This window comes from Pseudophryne corroboree, chromosome 1 (genome assembly GCF_028390025.1).
Source record: "Pseudophryne corroboree isolate aPseCor3 chromosome 1, aPseCor3.hap2, whole genome shotgun sequence".
In the NCBI taxonomy this organism is placed as follows: domain Eukaryota; kingdom Metazoa; phylum Chordata; class Amphibia; order Anura; family Myobatrachidae; genus Pseudophryne; species Pseudophryne corroboree.
The window spans coordinates 135,848,955-135,868,594 of record NC_086444.1 but is presented as its reverse complement, the minus strand read 5'-3'; the positions used below and the strand labels follow the sequence as shown (position 1 = coordinate 135,868,594).

Below are 19,640 nucleotides of genomic sequence, written 5' to 3'. Positions count from 1 at the left end.
CAGGTGGTGTGCACTGGCTCCTCCCCCTATGACCCTCCTCCAAGCCTCAGTTAGGATACTGTGCCCGGACGAGCGTACACAATAAGGAAGGATTTTGAATCCCGGGTAAGACTCATACCAGCCACACCAATCACACCGTACAACTTGTGATCTGAACCCAGTAAACAGTATGACAACGTAGGAGCCTCTGAACAGACGGCTCACAACAAGAACAACCCGATTTTTTTGTAACAATAACTATGTACAAGTATTGCAGACAATCCGCACTTGGGATGGGCACCCAGCATCCACTACGGACTACGAGAAATAGATTTATCGGTAAGTAAAATCTTATTTTCTCTAACGTCCTAGTGGATGCTGGGGACTCCGTCAGGACCATGGGGATTATACCAAAGCTCCCAAACGGGCGGGAGAGTGCGGATGACTCTGCAGCACCGAATGAGAGAACTCCAGGTCCTCTTTAGCCAGGGTATCAAATTTGTAGAATTTTACAAACGTGTTCTCCCCCGACCACGTAGCTGCTCGGCAGAGTTGTAATGCCGAGACCCCTCGGGCAGCCGCCCAGGATGAGCCCACCTTCCTTGTGGAATGGGCCTTGACAGATTTAGGCTGTGGCAGGCCTGCCACAGAATGTGCAAGTTGAATTGTGCTACAAATCCAACGAGCAATCGTCTGCTTAGAAGCAGGAGCACCCAGCTTGTTGGGTGCATACAGTATAAACAGCGAGTCAGATTTTCTGACTCCAGCCGTCCTTGAAATATATATTTTCAATGCCCTGACAACGTCCAGCAACTTGGAATCCTCCAAATCGCTAGTAGCCGCAGGCACCACAATAGGCTGGTTCAGGTGAAACGCTGACACCACCTTAGGCAGAAAATGAGGACGCGTCCGCAGTTCTGCCCTGTCCGAATGGAAAATCAGATATGGGCTTTTATACGATAAAGCCGCCAATTCTGACACTCTCCTGGCTGAAGCCAGGGCCAGTAGCATGGTTACTTTCCATGTAAGATATTTCAAATCCGCCGATTTGAGTGGCTCAAACCAATGGGATTTGAGAAAATCCAAAACTACATTAAGGTCCCACGGAGCCACTGGGGGCACAACCGGGGGCTGTATATGTAGTACTCCTTTTACAAAAGTCTGGACTTCAGGAACTGAAGCCAATTCTTTCTGGAAGAAAATCGACAGGGCCGAAATTTGAACCTTAATGGACCCCAACTTGAGGCCCATAGACAATCCTGTTTGCAGGAAATGTAGGAATCGACCCAATTGAAATTCCTCCGTGGGGGCCTTCCTGGCCTCACACCACGCAACATATTTTCTCCAAATGCGGTGATAATGTTGTGCAGTCACCTCCTTCCTGGCTTTAACCAGTGTAGGAATGACCTCTTCTGGAATGCCTTTTTCCCTTAGAATTCGGCGTTCAACCGCCACGCCGTCAAACGCAGCCGCGGTAAGTCTTGGAATAGACACGGTCCCTGCTGAATCAGGTCCCGTCTTAGAGGTAGAGGCCACGGATTTTCCGTGAGCATCTCCTGAAGTTCCGGGTACCAAGTTCTTCTTGGCCAATCCGGAGCCACGAGTATCGTTCTTACTCCCCTTTGCCGTATAATTCTCAGTACTTTGGGTATGAGAGGCAGAGGAGGAAACACATACACTGACTGGAACACCCACGGTGTTACCAGAGCGTCCACAGCTATTGCCTGAGGGTCTCTTGACCTGGCGCAATACCTGTCCAGTTTTTTGTTGAGGCGAGACGCCATCATATCCACCTTTGGTTTTTCCCAACGGTTCACAATCATGTGGAAGACTTCTGGATGAAGTCCCCACTCTCCCGGGTGTAGATCGTGTCTGCTTCCCAGTTGTCCACTCCCGGAATGAACACTGCTGACAGTGCTATCACATGATCTTCCGCCCAGCGAAGAATCCTTGCAGCTTCTGCCATTGCTCTCCTGCTTCTTGTGCCGCCCTGTCTGTTTACGTGGGCGACTGCCGTGATGTTGTCCGACTGGATCAACACCGGCTGACCCTGAAGCAGGGGTTTTGCCAGGCTTAGAGCATTGTAAATCGCTCTTAGCTCCAGTATATTTATGTGAAGAGACATCTCCAGGCTTGACCATACTCCCTGGAAGTTTCTTCCCTGTGTGACCGCTCCCCAGCCTCTCAGACTGGCATCCGTGGTCACCAGGACCCAGTCCTGTATGCCGAATCTGCGGCCTTCTAACAGATGAGCACTCTGCAACCACCACAGAAGAGACACCCTTGTCCGTGGCGATAAGGTTATCCGCTGATGCATCTGCAGATGCGATCCGGACCATTTGTCCAGCAGATCCCACTGAAAAGTTCGTGCGTGGAATCTGCCGAATGGGATTGCTTCGTAAGAAGCCACCATCTTTCCCAGGACTCTTGTGCATTGATGCACAGACACTTTTCCTGGTTTTAGGAGGTTCCTGACAAGTTCGGATAACTCCTTGGCTTTCTCCTCCGGAAGAAACACCTTTTTCTGAACCGTGTCCAGAATCATTCCCAGGAACAGCAGACGTGTTGTCGGGGTCAACTGAGATTTTGGAAAATTCAGAATCCACCCGTGTTGTTGCAGCACTACTTGGGTTAGTGCTACTCCATCCTCCAGCTGTTCTCTGGACCTTGCCCTTATCAGGAGATCGTCCAAGTAAGGGATAATTAATACGCCTCTTCTTCGCAGAAGAATCATCATTTCGGCCATTACCTTGGTAAAGACCCGAGGTGCCGTGGACAATCCAAACGGCAGCGTCTGAAACTGATAATGACAGTTTTGCACCACGAACCTGAGGTACCCTTGATGTGAAGGGCAAATTGGGACATGCAGGTAAGCATCTTTTATGTCCAGGGACACCATAAAGTCCCCTTCTTCCAGATTCGCTATCACTGCTCTGAGTGATTCCATCTTGAAACTGAATTTTTGTATGTACAGGTTCAAAGATTTCAGATTTAGAATAGGTCTTACCGAGCCGTCCGGCTTCGGTACCACAAATAGCGTGGAGTAATACCCCTTTCCCTGTTGTAGGAGGGGTACCTTGACTATCACCTGCTGAGAAAACAGCTTGTGAATGGCTTCCAATACCGTCGCCCTGTCTGAGGGAGACGTTGGCAAAGCAGACTTTAGGAACCGGCGAGGGGGAGACTTCTCGAATTCCAACCTGTAACCCTGAGATACTACCTGCAGGATCCAGGGGTCCACCTGTGAGCAAGCCCACTGCGCGCTGAAATTCTTGAGTCGACCCCCCACCGTTCCTGAGTCCGCTTGTAAAGCCCCAGCGTCATGCTGAGGGCTTTGCAGAACCCGCGGAGGGCTTCTGTTCCTGGGAAGGAGCTGCTTGCTGCCCTCTCTTACCCTTTCCTCTGCCTCGGGGCAGATATGACTGTCCTTTTGCCCGCTTGTTCTTATAGGACCGAAAGGACTGCGGCTGAAAAGACGGTGTCTTTTTCTGTTGTGAGGGGGTCTGAGGTAAAAAGGTGGATTTCCCGGCCGTTGCCGTGGCCACCAGATCCGATAGACCGACGCCAAATAATTCCTCCCCTTTATACGGCAATACTTCCATATGCCGTTTGGAATCCGCATCACCTGACCACTGTCGTGTCCATAAACTTCTTCTGGCAGATATGGACATCGCACTTACTCTCGATGCCAGAGTGCAAATATCCCTCTGAGCATCTCGCATATAAAGAAAAGCATCCTTTAATTGCTCTAAAGTCTGTAAAATACTGTCCCTATCCAGGGTATCAATATTTTCAGTCAGGGAATCCGACCAGACCACCCCAGCACTGCACATCCAGGCTGAGGCGATGGCTGGTCGCAGTATAACACCAGTATGTGTGTATATACTTTTTAGGGTAGTTTCCAGCCTCCTATCAGCTGGATCCTTGAGGGCGGCCGTATCAGGAGACGGTAACGCCACTTGTTTTGATAAGCGTGTGAGCGCCTTATCCACCTTAGGGGGTGTTTCCCAGCGCGCCCTAACCTCTGGCGGGAAAGGGTATAATGCCAATAACTTTTTTGAAATTAGCCCTTTTCTATCTGGGTTAACCCACGCTTCATCACATACATCATTCAATTCCTCTGATTCAGGAAAAACTACAGGTAGTTTTTTCACCCCCCACATAATACCCCTTTTTGTGGTACTTGTAGTATCAGAGATATGCAAAGCCTCCTTCATTGCCGTGATCATATAACGTGTGGCCCTACTGGAAAATACGTTTGTTTCTTCACCGTCGACACTAGATTCAGTGTCCGTATCTGGGTCTGTATCGACCGACTGAGGTAAAGGGCGTTTTACAGCCCCTGACGGTGTCTGAGACGCCTGGGCAGGTACTAACTGGTTTGACAGCCGTCTCATGTCGTCAACTGATTTTTGTAATGTGCTGACATTATCACGTAATTCCATAAACAAAGCCATCCATTCCGGTGTCGACTCCCTAGGGGGTGACATCACCATTACCAGCAATTGCTCTGCCTCCACACCAACATCGTCCTCATACATGTTGACACACACGTACCGACACACAGCAGACACACAGGGAATGCTCTATTGAAGACAGGACCCCACTAGCCCTTTGGGGAGACAGAGGGAGAGTTTGCCAGCACACACCCAAGCGCTATAATATATATGGGAACAACCCTATATAAGTGTTGTATCCTTATAGCAGCTTAAATATAGTAATATCGCCAAAAAAAGTGCCCCCCCTCTCTGTTTTACCCTGTTTCTGTAGTGCAGTGCAGGGGAGAGTCCTGGGAGCCTTCCTCACAGCGGAGCTGAGCAGGAAAATGGCGCTGTGTGCTGAGGAGAATAAGCCCCGCCCCCTATTTCGGCGGGCTCTTCTCCGGAGTTTGTGAGATCTGGCAGGGGTTAAATACATCCATATAGCCTCAAGGGCTATATGTGATGTATTTTTAGCCATAAAAAGGTATTATACATTGCTGCCCAGGGCGCCCCCCCAGCGCCCTGCACCCTCCGTGACCGCTGTGTGAAGTGTGCTGACAACAATGGCGCACAGCTGCAGTGCTGTGCGCTACCTCAGGAAGACTGAAAAGTCTTCTGCCGCCTGCTTCTGGACCTCTTCCATCTTCGGCATCTGCAAGGTGGGTCGGCGGCGCGGCTCCGGGACGAACCCCAGGGTGAGACCTGTGTTCCGACTCCCTCTGGAGCTAATGGTGTCCAGTAGCCTAAGAAGCCAATCCATCCTGCACGCAGGTGAGTTCACTTCTCTCCCCTAAGTCCCTCGATGCAGTGAGCCTGTTGCCAGCAGGACTCACTGAAAATAAAAAAACTAAAAACTTTTTCTAAGCAGCTCTTTAGGAGAGCCACCTAGATTGCACCCTGCTCGGACGGGCACAAAAACCTAACTGAGGCTTGGAGGAGGGTCATAGGGGGAGGAGCCAGTGCACACCACCTGATCCTAAAGCTTTATTTTTGTGCCCTGTCTCCTGCGGAGCCGCTAATCCCCATGGTCCTGACGGAGTCCCCAGCATCCACTAGGACGTTAGAGAAAATGTATTTGTTTTCACAATTTATTTGCTTTAGTCCATGGACCTTCAACCTTGGCCCTCCAGCTGCTGTGGAGCTACACATCCCAGCATGCCCTGCCAGTTTTGCTAATTGGCAGGGTAAAACTGAGGCAGGGCATGCTGGGATGTGTAGTTCCATAGCCGCGGGAGGGTCGAGGTTGAAGACCCATGCCCGGTTTAGTCTATGAAATAGCAAAGGCATGCAGATATACATGAGACAATAGCCTTTGATTTCATCACTTTCCCGGAGGAATGAAGCATTGGGGGTCATTCCGAGTTGTTCGCTCGTTGCCGATTTTCGCTATACTGCGATTAGTCGCTTACTGCGCATGCGCAAGGTTCGCAGAGCGCATGCGCTTAGTTATTTTACACAAAAGTTAGGTATTTTACTCACGGCATAACAAAGCTTTTTCAACGCTGTGCTGATCGTAGTGTCATTGACAGGAAGTGGGTGTTTCTGGGCGGAAACTGGCCGTTTTATGGGAGTGTGCAAAAAAAACGCAGGCGTTCGAGTTGCAAAACGCAGGAGTGGCTGGAGAAATGGGGGAAAGGTTGGGGAAACGCTGGGTGTGTTTGTGACGTCAAACCAGGAACGAAAAGGACTGAGCTGGTCGCAATGGCTGAGTAAGTCTGAAGCTACTCATAAACTGCGGGGTAATCGTTACGAGAAAATTAGCGAAGCTTTCGTTAGCAATTCTGCTATGCTAAGATACACTCCCAGTAGGCGGCGGCTTAGCATGTGCAATGCTGCTAAAAGCAGCTAGCGAGCGAACAACTCGGAATCACCCTCATTGTTGCAATGATCTGTAAGGGTACCAAAAATGTGTTCATGTCTTTATGTTCTCTGTATGTACAGAATATAGTTTATTAAGATGCTATATGTGTTGTGTAGTGGTCACTAGAATATTGTAGTGTTTACTAAGGTAGTTCTTTCTTTCTGGATTATATATAGGTCACTAGTTCTATATATTGTGTATTATATTAAGATGCAGAGGCGTCACCGGGTGTGGTGACACCCGGTGCGCGCCCCTGATCTCCTGCCACGATCGCGGCAAAAAGGGGGCATGGCCTTGCACTTAGGGGGCGTGCCCAGCATCTCCGGAGATGCTGGGCTTCCCCCAGAGCCAGTCTCCGTCCGCTGTCGGCTAGAGATGAGCGGGTTCGGTTTCTCTGAATCCGAACCCGCCAGAACTTCATGTTTTTTTTCACGGGTCCGAGCGACTCGGATCTTCCCGCCTTGCTCGGTTAACCCGAGCGCGCCCGAACGTCATCATGACGCTGTCGGATTCTCGCGAGGCTCGGATTCTATCGCGAGACTCGGATTCTATATAAGGAGCCGCGCGTCGCCGCCATTTTCACACGTGCATTGAGATTGATAGGGAGAGGACGTGGCTGGCGTCCTCTCCATTTAGATTATAAGAGACTGAGAGAGATTTACTGGAGCTGACTAGGAGGAGTACTGTTACTGTATAAGTGTAGAGACTGAGTGGAGAGAGTTTACTAGTGAGGACAGTGCAGTTTACTTTATAATCCGTTCTCTGCCTGAAAAAAGCGATACACAGCACACAGTGACTCAGTCACATACCATATCTGTGTGCACTGCTCAGGCTCAGGCCAGTGTGCTGCATCATCTATTATCTATATATAATATTATATATATCTGTCTGACTGCTCAGCTCACACAGCTTATAATTGTGGGGGAGACTGGGGAGCACTACTGCAGTGCCAGTTATAGGTTATAGCAGGAGCCAGGAGTACATAATATATTATATAGTGAGTGACCACCAGACACACAGTGCAGTTTATTTAATATATCCGTTCTCTGCCTGAAAAAAGCGATACACACAGTGACTCAGTCAGTCACATACCATATCTGTGTGCACTGCTCAGGCTCAGGCCAGTGTGCTGCATCATCTATTATCTATATATAATATTATATATATCTGTCTGACTGCTCAGCTCACACAGCTTATAATTGTGGGGGAGACTGGGGAGCACTACTGCAGTGCCAGTTATAGGTTATAGCAGGAGCCAGGAGTACATAATATATTATATAGTGAGTGACCACCAGACACACAGTGCAGTTTATTTAATATATCCGTTCTCTGCCTGAAAAAAGCGATACACACAGTGACTCAGTCAGTCACATACCATATCTGTGTGCACTGCTCAGGCTCAGGCCAGTGTGCTGCATCATCTATTATCTATATATAATATTATATATATCTGTCTGACTGCTCAGCTCACACAGCTTATAATTGTGGGGGAGACTGGGGAGCACTACTGCAGTGCCAGTTATAGGTTATAGCAGGAGCCAGGAGTACATAATATATTATATAGTGAGTGACCACCAGACACACAGTGCAGTTTATTTAATATATCCGTTCTCTGCCTGAAAAAAGCGATACACACAGTGACTCAGTCAGTCACATACCATATCTGTGTGCACTGCTCAGGCCAGTGTGCTGCATCATCTATATATATTATATATCTGTCTGACTGCTCAGCTCACACAGCTTATAATTGTGGGGGAGACTGGGGAGCACTACTGCAGTGCCAGTTATAGGTTATAGCAGGAGCCAGGAGTACATATTATATTAAAATTAAACAGTGCACACTTTTGCTGCAGGAGTGCCACTGCCAGTGTGACTGACCAGTGACCTGACCACACTGACCACCAGTATAGTTAGTAGTATACTTATATTGTGATTGCCTGAAAAAGTTAAACACTCGTCGTGTGACTTCACTTGTGTGTTTTTTTTTTTTTTATTCTATAAAAATAAAACTCATTCTGCTGACAGACAGTGTCCAGCAGGTCCGTCATTATATAATATATAATATATACCTGTCCGGCTGCAGTAGTGATATATATATATTTTTTATATCATTTATCATCCAGTCGCAGCAGACACAGTACGGTAGTTCACGGCTGTGGCTACCTCTGTGTCTCTGCACTCGGCAGGCAGTCCGTCCATAATTGTAATACCACCTAACCGTGGATTTTTTTCATTCTTCTTTATACATACATAGTTACATAGACATCTTCTCTTTATCAACCAGTCTATATTAGCTGCAGACACAGTACAGTACGGTAGTTCACGGCTGTGGCTACCTCTGTGTCTGCACTCGGCAGGCAGTCCGTCCATAATTGTATACCACCTAACCGTGGTTTTTTTTCATTCTTCTTTATACATACATAGTTACATAGACATCTTCTCTTTATCAACCAGTCTATATTAGCTGCAGACACAGTACAGTATGGTAGTTCACGGCTGTGGCTACCTCTGTGTCTGCAGTCGGCAGGCAGTCCATAATTGTATACTAGTATCCATCTCCATTGTTTACCTGAGGTGCCTTTTAGTTGTGCCTATTAAAATATGGAGAACAAAAATGTTGAGGTTCCAAAATTAGGGAAAGATCAAGATCCACTTCCACCTCGTGCTGAAGCTGCTGCCACTAGTCATGGCCGAGACGATGAAATGCCAGCAACGTCGTCTGCCAAGGCCGATGCCCAATGTCATAGTACAGAGCATGTCAAATCCAAAACACCAAATATCAGAAAAAAAAGGACTCCAAAACCTAAAATAAAATTGTCGGAGGAGAAGCGTAAACTTGCCAATATGCCATTTACCACACGGAGTGGCAAGGAACGGCTGAGGCCCTGGCCTATGTTCATGGCTAGTGGTTCAGCTTCACATGAGTATGGAAGCACTCAGCCTCTCGCTAGAAAAATGAAAAGACTCAAGCTGGCAAAAGCAGCACAGCAAAGAACTGTGCATTCTTCGAAATCCCAAATCCACAAGGAGAGTCCAATTGTGTCGGTTGCGATGCCTGACCTTCCCAACACTGGACGTGAAGAGCATGCGCCTTCCACCATTTGCACGCCCCCTGCAAGTGCTGGAAGGAGCACCCGCAGTCCAGTTCCTGATAGTCAGATTGAAGATGTCAGTGTTGAAGTACACCAGGATGAGGAGGATATGGGTGTTGCTGGCGCTGGGGAGGAAATTGACCAGGAGGATTCTGATGGTGAGGTGGTTTGTTTAAGTCAGGCACCCGGGGAGACACCTGTTGTCCGTGGGAGGAATATGGCCGTTGACATGCCAGGTGAAAATACCAAAAAAATCAGCTCTTCGGTGTGGAGGTATTTCACCAGAAATGCGGACAACAGGTGTCAAGCCGTGTGTTCCCTTTGTCAAGCTGTAATAAGTAGGGGTAAGGACGTTAACCACCTCGGAACATCCTCCCTTATACGTCACCTGCAGCGCATTCATAATAAGTCAGTGACAAGTTCAAAAACTTTGGGTGACAGCGGAAGCAGTCCACTGACCAGTAAATCCCTTCCTCTTGTAACCAAGCTCACGCAAACCACCCCACCAACTCCCTCAGTGTCAATTTCCTCCTTCCCCAGGAATGCCAATAGTCCTGCAGGCCATGTCACTGGCAATTCTGACGAGTCCTCTCCTGCCTGGGATTCCTCCGATGCATCCTTGCGTGTAACGCCTACTGCTGCTGGCGCTGCTGTTGTTGCCGCTGGGAGTCGATGGTCATCCCAGAGGGGAAGTCGTAAGCCCACTTGTACTACTTCCAGTAAGCAATTGACTGTTCAACAGTCCTTTGCGAGGAAGATGAAATATCACAGCAGTCATCCTACTGCAAAGCGGATAACTGAGGCCTTCACAACTATGTTGGTGTTAGACGTGCGTCCGGTATCCGCCGTTAGTTCACAGGGAACTAGACAATTTATTGAGGCAGTGTGCCCCCGTTACCAAATACCATCTAGGTTCCACTTCTCTAGGCAGGCGATACCGAGAATGTACACGGACGTCAGAAAAAGACTCACCAGTGTCCTAAAAAATGCAGTTGTACCCAATGTCCACTTAACCACGGACATGTGGACAAGTGGAGCAGGGCAGGGTCAGGACTATATGACTGTGACAGCCCACTGGGTAGATGTATGGACTCCCGCCGCAAGAACAGCAGCGGCGGCACCAGTAGCAGCATCTCGCAAACGCCAACTCTTTCCTAGGCAGGCTACGCTTTGTATCACCGCTTTCCAGAATACGCACACAGCTGAAAACCTCTTACGGCAACTGAGGAAGATCATCGCGGAATGGCTTACCCCAATTGGACTCTCCTGTGGATTTGTGGCATCGGACAACGCCAGCAATATTGTGTGTGCATTAAATATGGGCAAATTCCAGCACGTCCCATGTTTTGCACATACCTTGAATTTGGTGGTGCAGAATTTTTTAAAAAACGACAGGGGCGTGCAAGAGATGCTGACGGTGGCCAGAAGAATTGCGGGACACTTTCGGCGTACAGGCACCACGTACAGAAGACTGGAGCACCACCAAAAACTACTGAACCTGCCCTGCCATCATCTGAAGCAAGAAGTGGTAACGAGGTGGAATTCAACCCTCTATATGCTTCAGAGGTTGGAGGAGCAGCAAAAGGCCATTCAAGCCTATACAATTGAGCACGATATAGGAGGTGGAATGCACCTGTCTCAAGTGCAGTGGAGAATGATTTCAACGTTGTGCAAGGTTCTGATGCCCTTTGAACTTGCCACACGTGAAGTCAGTTCAGACACTGCCAGCCTGAGTCAGGTCATTCCCCTCATCAGGCTTTTGCAGAAGAAGCTGGAGGCATTGAAGAAGGAGCTAAAAGGGAGCGATTCCGCTAGGCATGTGGGACTTGTGGATGCAGCCCTTAATTCGCTTAACAAGGATTCACGGGTGGTCAATCTGTTGAAATCAGAGCACTACATTTTGGCCACCGTGCTCGATCCTAGATTTAAAGCCTACCTTGGATCTCTCTTTCCGGCAGACACAAGTCTGCTGGGGTTGAAAGACCTGCTGGTGACAAAATTGTCAAGTCAAGCGGAACGCGACCTGTCAACATCTCCTCCTTCACATTCTCCCGCAACTGGGGGTGCGAGGAAAAGGCTCAGAATTCCGAGCCCACCCGCTGGCGGTGATGCAGGGCAGTCTGGAGCGACTGCTGATGCTGACATCTGGTCCGGACTGAAGGACCTGACAACGATTACGGACATGTCGTCTACTGTCACTGCATATGATTCTCTCAACATTGATAGAATGGTGGAGGATTATATGAGTGACCGCATCCAAGTAGGCACGTCACACAGTCCGTACTTATACTGGCAGGAAAAAGAGGCAATTTGGAGGCCCTTGCACAAACTGGCTTTATTCTACCTAAGTTGCCCTCCCACAAGTGTGTACTCCGAAAGAGTGTTTAGTGCCGCCGCTCACCTTGTCAGCAATCGGCGTACGAGGTTACATCCAGAAAATGTGGAGAAGATGATGTTCATTAAAATGAATTATAATCAATTCCTCCGCGGAGACATTGACCAGCAGCAATTGCCTCCACAAAGTACACAGGGAGCTGAGATGGTGGATTCCAGTGGGGACGAATTGATAATCTGTGAGGAGGGGGATGTACACGGTGATATATCGGAGGGTGAAGATGAGGTGGACATCTTGCCTCTGTAGAGCCAGTTTGTGCAAGGAGAGATTAATTGCTTCTTTTTTGGGGGGGGTCCAAACCAACCCGTCATATCAGTCACAGTCGTGTGGCAGACCCTGTCACTGAAATGATGGGTTGGTTAAAGTGTGCATGTCCTGTTTTGTTTATACAACATAAGGGTGGGTGGGAGGGCCCAAGGACAATTCCATCTTGCACCTCTTTTTTCTTTTCTTTTTCTTTGCATCATGTGCTGATTGGGGAGGGTTTTTTGGAAGGGACATCCTGCGTGACACTGCAGTGCCACTCCTAGATGGGCCCGGTGTTTGTGTCGGCCACTAGGGTCGCTAATCTTACTCACACAGTCAGCTACCTCATTGCGCCTCTTTTTTTCTTTGCGTCATGTGCTGTTTGGGGAGGGTTTTTTGGAAGGGACATCCTGCGTGACACTGCAGTGCCACTCCTAGATGGGCCCGGTGTTTGTGTCGGCCACTAGGGTCGCTAATCTTACTCACACAGCTACCTCATTGCGCCTCTTTTTTTCTTTGCGTCATGTGCTGTTTGGGGAGGGTTTTTTGGAAGGGACATCCTGCGTGACACTGCAGTGCCACTCCTAGATGGGCCCGGTGTTTGTGTCGGCCACTAGGGTCGCTAATCTTACTCACACAGCTACCTCATTGCGCCTCTTTTTTTCTTTGCGTCATGTGCTGTATGGGGAGGGTTTTTTGGAAGGGCCATCCTGCGTGACACTGCAGTGCCACTCCTAGATGGGCCCGGTGTTTGTGTCGGCCACTAGGGTCGCTAATCTTACTCACACAGCTACCTCATTGCGCCTCTTTTTTTCTTTGCGTCATGTGCTGTTTGGGGAGGGTTTTTTGGAAGGGACATCCTGCGTGACACTGCAGTGCCACTCCTAGATGGGCCCGGTGTTTGTGTCGGCCACTAGGGTCGCTAATCTTACTCACACAGCGACCTCGGTGCAAATTTTAGGACTAAAAATAATATTGTGAGGTGTGAGGTATTCAGAATAGACTGAAAATGAGTGTAAATTATGGTTTTTGAGGTTAATAATACTTTGGGATCAAAATGACCCCCAAATTCTATGATTTAAGCTGTTTTTTAGTGTTTTTTGAAAAAAACACCCGAATCCAAAACACACCCGAATCCGACAAAAAAAATTCGGTGAGGTTTTGCCAAAACGCGTTCGAACCCAAAACACGGCCGCGGAACCGAACCCAAAACCAAAACACAAAACCCGAAAAATTTCAGGCGCTCATCTCTCCTCTTCTGTGACAGGAGCCGGGTGCTGTAGGAGACTTTCTCACTGCAGCACCTGGTTCCTGTCAGTGCGGAGGAGCTGACATTTGGTGTCACCCTCCTCCAGGCGTCACACCCGGGTGCGGGCCGCACCCCCCGCACCCGCCTTGTGACGCCACTGTTAAGATGCTTTCTGTATTGTATGGAGGTGCTCCCAGTATTGTATATCTATCACTAAATGCTCTTTGCATTGTATAAAGGTCCTCAGAATTCTCTCTGTATTGTATAGCGAGACCTATAATGCTCTCTGTATTGTATAGATATCCCTATAATGCTCTCTGTATTATATAGATATCCCTATAACTCTCCCTGCAGAAGATTTACTGCATTGAATTCATATCATATGATGCTGTGTTGTATAAGACCATAGTGCTATGATACATTTTTTTCAGACTTCATTGATATAAAAGCACACATACTCTAGTCATTTCTCCATAGTCATAGTCATTTCTCTTTCTTACTGGCAGAAGAGCCTGGATCACTTACTGTCCTTTCTTTGTTCCTAGGCAAAAAGTTGGACACTCTCCTCTAGCACTGCACTCCGAATACCTCTAGCCTTTCTCCTAATCACTACACATACCTTTCTGTGTTCTCAATGTCTGTGGAAACCTGCCAACAATGCTGGGAATCAAGTGGTGACGATGATGTATCTTCTAGGATTGGAACCTCTGAACATTCATCCAATTTGTAGTCTATGATCTTTGGACCTACACAATGCTCTCTTCCTTTAAAATAAGAGCACACAACAAGAATAGTAGTCTATTAGCAAATACATCAGAAATAAATGCAAAACTCTAGGGGGTAAATTCACTAAGCAGCACTTTTCTAAACCATAACTGGACTTAAAGGGGCAATAATATTACTTTTAAAACACACCCTTTTAAATACAGTGGCCAAAACTACAGAATATGTACAGTAGTAGCTTTGAAAAATGCTGTTTAGGAAATGTACCCAGAAGTGTTATCTTACTACCAGTGGTGTAACAATACATGCCAATATGGTAAATACTGAAACTGTTTGAACATCACAGGACAATACACAGGTGTATCTGGAAGAGTCACAGATTTGGGGGAGCTGTCCTTCGACTCTCAAGTGCATATTCCAGCCTTTAGAATGCTCCCAGCTCCCCAGTGAATTAAGCAGTTCACGGTCTTAATGCTAAAATTTGCTATGAAGTGCATCCTCGTTACCCTAAACTGCTGCCCAGTGTTACAAATTGCATGATTCATTGCACCTCAAACAAGCACTCATATTCCACAGAGCTTTACAGAGAATAATTGCCAATTCACATCAGTTCCTGCCCCAGTGGAGCTTACAATCTATGGGGGTAATTCAGAGTTGACCGCAGCAGGAAATTAGTTAGCAGTTGGGCAAAACCATGTGCACTGCAGGAAGGGGGGGGGGGGGGGGGTCAGATATAACATGTGCAGAGAGAGTTAGATTTGGCTGGGGTGTGTTCAAACTGAAATCTAAATTACAGTGTAAAAATAAAGCAGCCAGTATTCACCCTGCACAGAAACAAAATAACCCACCCAAATCTGTGCGGTGGCAGTGATGGGGGGAGTGAAGCTTCTTCACTTCCCCTGTCACCCGGCTCCATAGCAGTGCAGGCAAATATGGACGATCTTGTCCATATTGGCCTGCATGCACAGGCGACAGGGCACCAGCGATGAACGAGCACGGGGCCGCGCATCGTTCATCGCTGGTGCCTCCACACTGAAAGATATGAATGGTATCTTGTTCATTAATGAACGTGATCGTTCATATCTTTCACTCATATCGCCCAGTGTGTAGGGCCTATAACTCTCTCTGCAAATTTTATATCTGCCACACCTGCAGTGCACATGGTTTTGCCCAGCTGCTAACAAATTTGCTGGTGCGATCAACTCTGAATGACCCCCTATGGGGGTCATTCAGAGTTGATTGCTTGCTAGCAACTTTTTGCAGCGCTGGGATCAGATAGTCGCCGCCTATGGGGGAGTGTATTTTCGCTTTGCAAGTGTGCGAACGCTTGTGCAGCCGACGGCACAAAAAAGTTTGTTGCAGTTTCTGAGTAGCTCTGGACTTATTCAGCCGCTGCGATCACTTCAGACTTTTTGGTCCCGGAATTGACGTCAGACACCTGCCCTGCAAACATTTAGACACGCCTGCGTTTTTCCAACCACTCCCAGAAAACGGTCAGTTGACACCCATAAACGCCCTCTTTCTGTCAATCACCTTGCGATCGGCTGTGCGAATGGATTCTGGATTCTTCGTTAAATCCATCGCCCAGCACCGATCCTCTTTGTACCCGTACGATGCGTCTGCGCATTGCTGTGCATACGCAACGCACAATTTTGCAGAGTTTTAACCTGATCACAGCGCTGCAAAAAGTTGCTAGCGAGTGATCAACTCTGAATTACCCCCTCTATTCCCTACCATATGCATACTAGTGTTCATTTCTGTTTGGAGCCTATTAACCTACCAGTATATTTTTGGATTGTGGGAGGAAACTGGAGTACCCAGAGGAAACCCAGGCAAGCACGGGGAGAATATACAAACTCCACAGTCACAGCTGTGGTGGGAAGCAAACCCTAGACTTCAGCACTGTAAAGCAGTAATGCTAACCATTACACCATCTGTGCTGCCCAAAAAAATAAGTAACATTATTTTTTTTTTAACAATAACACAGTTTATAAACTATTTGTAATTCATTTCTTAAAATTCATATCTTTAAAACGGCAACCAGCCCACTGTAACCCTGCGGCTAATTGAATATGCCCTTATATGTCTAATATCTTTATTGCCTAAAATATTATTCCTAACTGGCAGAGAGAGACTTGGAATTGCCTGCATTCATCTCTTAGAATATGATATAATGGGCGGCTCAGCCACTTGCCATACTTTAATTAAATAATAGCTGTCTGCATACACTGTAGACTCAGCACTTGGCAGCCACTATGGGTGAGCAGGGGTGCCAGCAGGCACATTTGCCAACAAGCTAGTGGATGATGGCGCTCTCTGTGTCATTATTAAGTTTAGCACTTTTTTTTAAACTTTCTGCTCATAGTGTAATGTGGACTGGTGAGTTTAGTCCACCAGATCCCCTAGTACTCCATGTCGCCTTACTGCTCTCTGGTGTTTGCAACATATACAGTACAGTAGCTGACTAGGCTGGCCGGGATACGGTCGTTAGGCCGACACACATACCTCCCAACTTTACAGTTTCCTAAAGAGGGACACACGCGCGCGCTCCCGAAAAGGGGAGTGGCCTAAGAAAATGGGGCGTGGCTTCGCGGAGGACCCGCGATCTCGAGCCATGCCCCGTTTTCGTCACTGAGGGGGCATGCCCAGCGCTCTGTGAGCCGCTGGCATGCCCCCTCTCCCTCTGAATCCAGTGAATAGACGCTGTGCGCATGCGCACAGCGTCTATTCACCGCTGCTAAGCAGGGCAGCGAGAGACAGAGCCTCCCAACTGTCCCTGCGAAAATCGGGACAGTTGGGAGGTATGCGACACAGCTTAGATCAACAGTCATTAGGTCGACCACTGAAGGTCGACATGGTCAATATGTCGACATAGTCAAAAGGGCGACATGAGTTTTTTTTAAAAAATAATATTTTTTGAATTTTTTTCATACTTAACGATCCACGTGGACTACGATTGGAACGGTAACATGTGCTGAGCGAAGTGGTAGTGGAGCGAGGCACCTTGCCCGTAGCATGGCGAGCGAAGTTGAGCCATGCGAGGGGACACAGTGCACTAATTGGGGTTCCCCGTCACTTTACGAAGAAAACGACGCCAAGAAACCCATGTTGACCTTTTGACCTGTCGACCTAGTTCATGTCGTCCTATTGTCCCTGTCAACCTAATGCATGTCGACCTTCCATCGTCGACCTAATGACTGTCGATCTAAGTTGTGTCTACCCAACGACCCCTACCCCTCAGGCATGTGAAACAGTAGCATTTTTATTTTATTTGCCATTTCTTTTATTCATCAGAGCAATAACATATTACAAAGCACAATATATTGGGAACAAGAAAAGCCTATTACAGGCAAATACATACCTCCTAACATTTAGGATCAGCAACTCCAAAACGGGGGCACGGCCTCTGCAAAAAGGAAGCACGGCTTTGCGGGAATGCCACGATCGCGAGCCATGCCCCCCATTTTTCATTACTGTTAGAGCATGCCCAGCGGTCTATGAGCTGCTGCCATGCCCCCAGTCCCTCTGTCTCCCGTGAATAGATGCTGTGCGTCTACTCACCACTGCTCTACTAAGCACAACTGCGAGTGACAGGGAGCCTCCCACTGCGGCCCGCGGGTCGGACAGCGAGACGGTGCCCAAAACATGGGACTGTCCCGCGAAAATTGGGAGAGTTGGTCGGTATGCAAATACACAAGAATAATACAGCATCAGTGTCGGCAGAAGGAGGTATTGATATTGTAGCGATGCACTGCACATAGTGGAATATTTTTTGATAAATTTAATATACTCTCCGTCTATCACATCAGTTGCACTACCAAGGTCCACTGTAACAATGCAGATAGTGTATTATAACAGCACTGTCCTTATCTTTCCCCGGTCTCTGTCACTTTGTTAATCTATGCCCATCGTCATGAGCAGGGCTTTTTATATAGTTATGCCCAAATTGGTGCCCCCAGTGTGGTGTAAGTGGGATGTGGTCAGGATCCTGGCATTTAGAATACCGAATGCGGGATCACAACGGTCAGAATTCCGGTGGATCCCAAAGTACTGGGGTTAGAAATAGGCACTAGGGGAGGGTTAGGGTTAGACGGGTGTGGTATTGAAAGTCGACAGTAACTAGGTCGACAATGTCTAGGTCGACCACTATTGGTCGACAGTAACTAGGTCGACAGGGTCTTTAGGTCGACATGTTCTAGGTCAACAGGTCAAAAGGTCGACATGAGTTTTTAATGTTATTTTGGTGTCGTTTTCTTCGTAGAGTGACCGGGAACCCCAATTAGTGCACCGCGTCCCCTCGCATGGCTCGCTTCGCTCGCCATGCTTCGGGCATGGTGCCTTCGCTTCGCTCGGCACAGATTACCGTTCCAATCGTAGTCCACGTGGATCGTTAAGTATGAAAAGGTTAAAAAAAAGAAAAAAATTGTGAAAAACTCATGTCGAAGGCTATGCTGTGGGTGGATGGGTTAGGGTTAGGCTGCGGGAGAGGTGGGTTAGGGGTAGAGGTAGAGTTAGAATGCTGAACGGGATCTGTCGGCATCCTGACCGTTGGGATAGTAACTACCGGGATTTCGTACCCAACCCGTGTAAGTGTACATTCAGACACATGTCCGTGATATCATGGTGGTTTGGTTGTTTGCATTACTGCCCCAGCCCTGAGGTCATGAATTCAATTGTTGACCAAGGCACCACCTTTACATGTCCTCACCATGTTTTTTTATTATGCTTCAGTTTCCTCCCACACTCCAAACCATACTGGTGGGTAAGAATGGCTTCTGACAAAATGAACGCCGGTGTGTACTGTATGTGTGTCCATGTGATAGGGAATATTGGTGGTCATTCCAAGTTGATCGCTAGCTGCATTCGTTCGCTGTGCAGCGATGAGGCTAAAAAACTGCACTTCTGCGCATGCGTATGCGGCGCAATGCGCACGCGCGACGTACTATTACAACGAACTATGTAGTTTCACACAGGGTCTAGCGAAGCTTTTCAGTCGCACTGCTGGCTGCAGAGCGATTGACAGGAAAAGGGCGTTTCTGGGTGTCAACTGACCGTTTTCAGGGAGTGTTCGAAAAAACGCAAGCATGCCAGGAAAAACGCAGGCGTGGCTGGGCGAACGCAGGGCGTGTTTGTGACATCAAAACAGGCACTGAACATTCTGAAGTCATCGCAAGTGCTGAGTAGGTATTGAGCTACTCTAAAACTGCACAAAAAAATTTTGCCGCCGCTCTGCGATCCTTTCGTTCACACTTCTGCTAAGCTAAAATACACTCCCAGTGGGAGGCGGCATAGCGTTTGTACGGCTGCTAAAAACTGCTAGCGAGCGAACAACTCGGAATGACCACCATAGACTGTATGGTAGGTAAGATTGGCTTCTGACAAAATGAACGCCGGTGTTTATGTGTGTCCATGTGATAGGGAATACAGACTGTAAGCTCCACTGTGGCATGGACTCATATGAGTATCAGAAATATCCTCTGCAAAGCGCTGTAGAATATATGTGTGATATATCTTCTGATAAATACTCTAGCTATAAAGTGAATGGCTATTTACACTGGCTGGAGCTACAGCATACTTCTGCCTGGTACTGGCCTGGCTTGTCCGGGACTCTGAT

General features: G+C 47.9%; 1 protein-coding gene across 3 annotated transcripts in view; it reads right to left on the bottom strand.

Annotated features, from left to right (window-relative positions):
* The window catches only part of RGS7BP (regulator of G protein signaling 7 binding protein), a 180,518-nt gene that overhangs the window by 7,090 nt on the left and 153,788 nt on the right, over positions 1–19,640 (bottom strand). For all 3 annotated transcript variants that reach the window (XM_063963115.1, XM_063963127.1, XM_063963121.1), the window contains one exon: positions 13,923–14,067. In XM_063963115.1, coding sequence (XP_063819185.1) covers positions 13,923–14,067 — 145 coding nt within the window. The remainder of the gene's footprint in view (positions 1–13,922; positions 14,068–19,640) is intronic.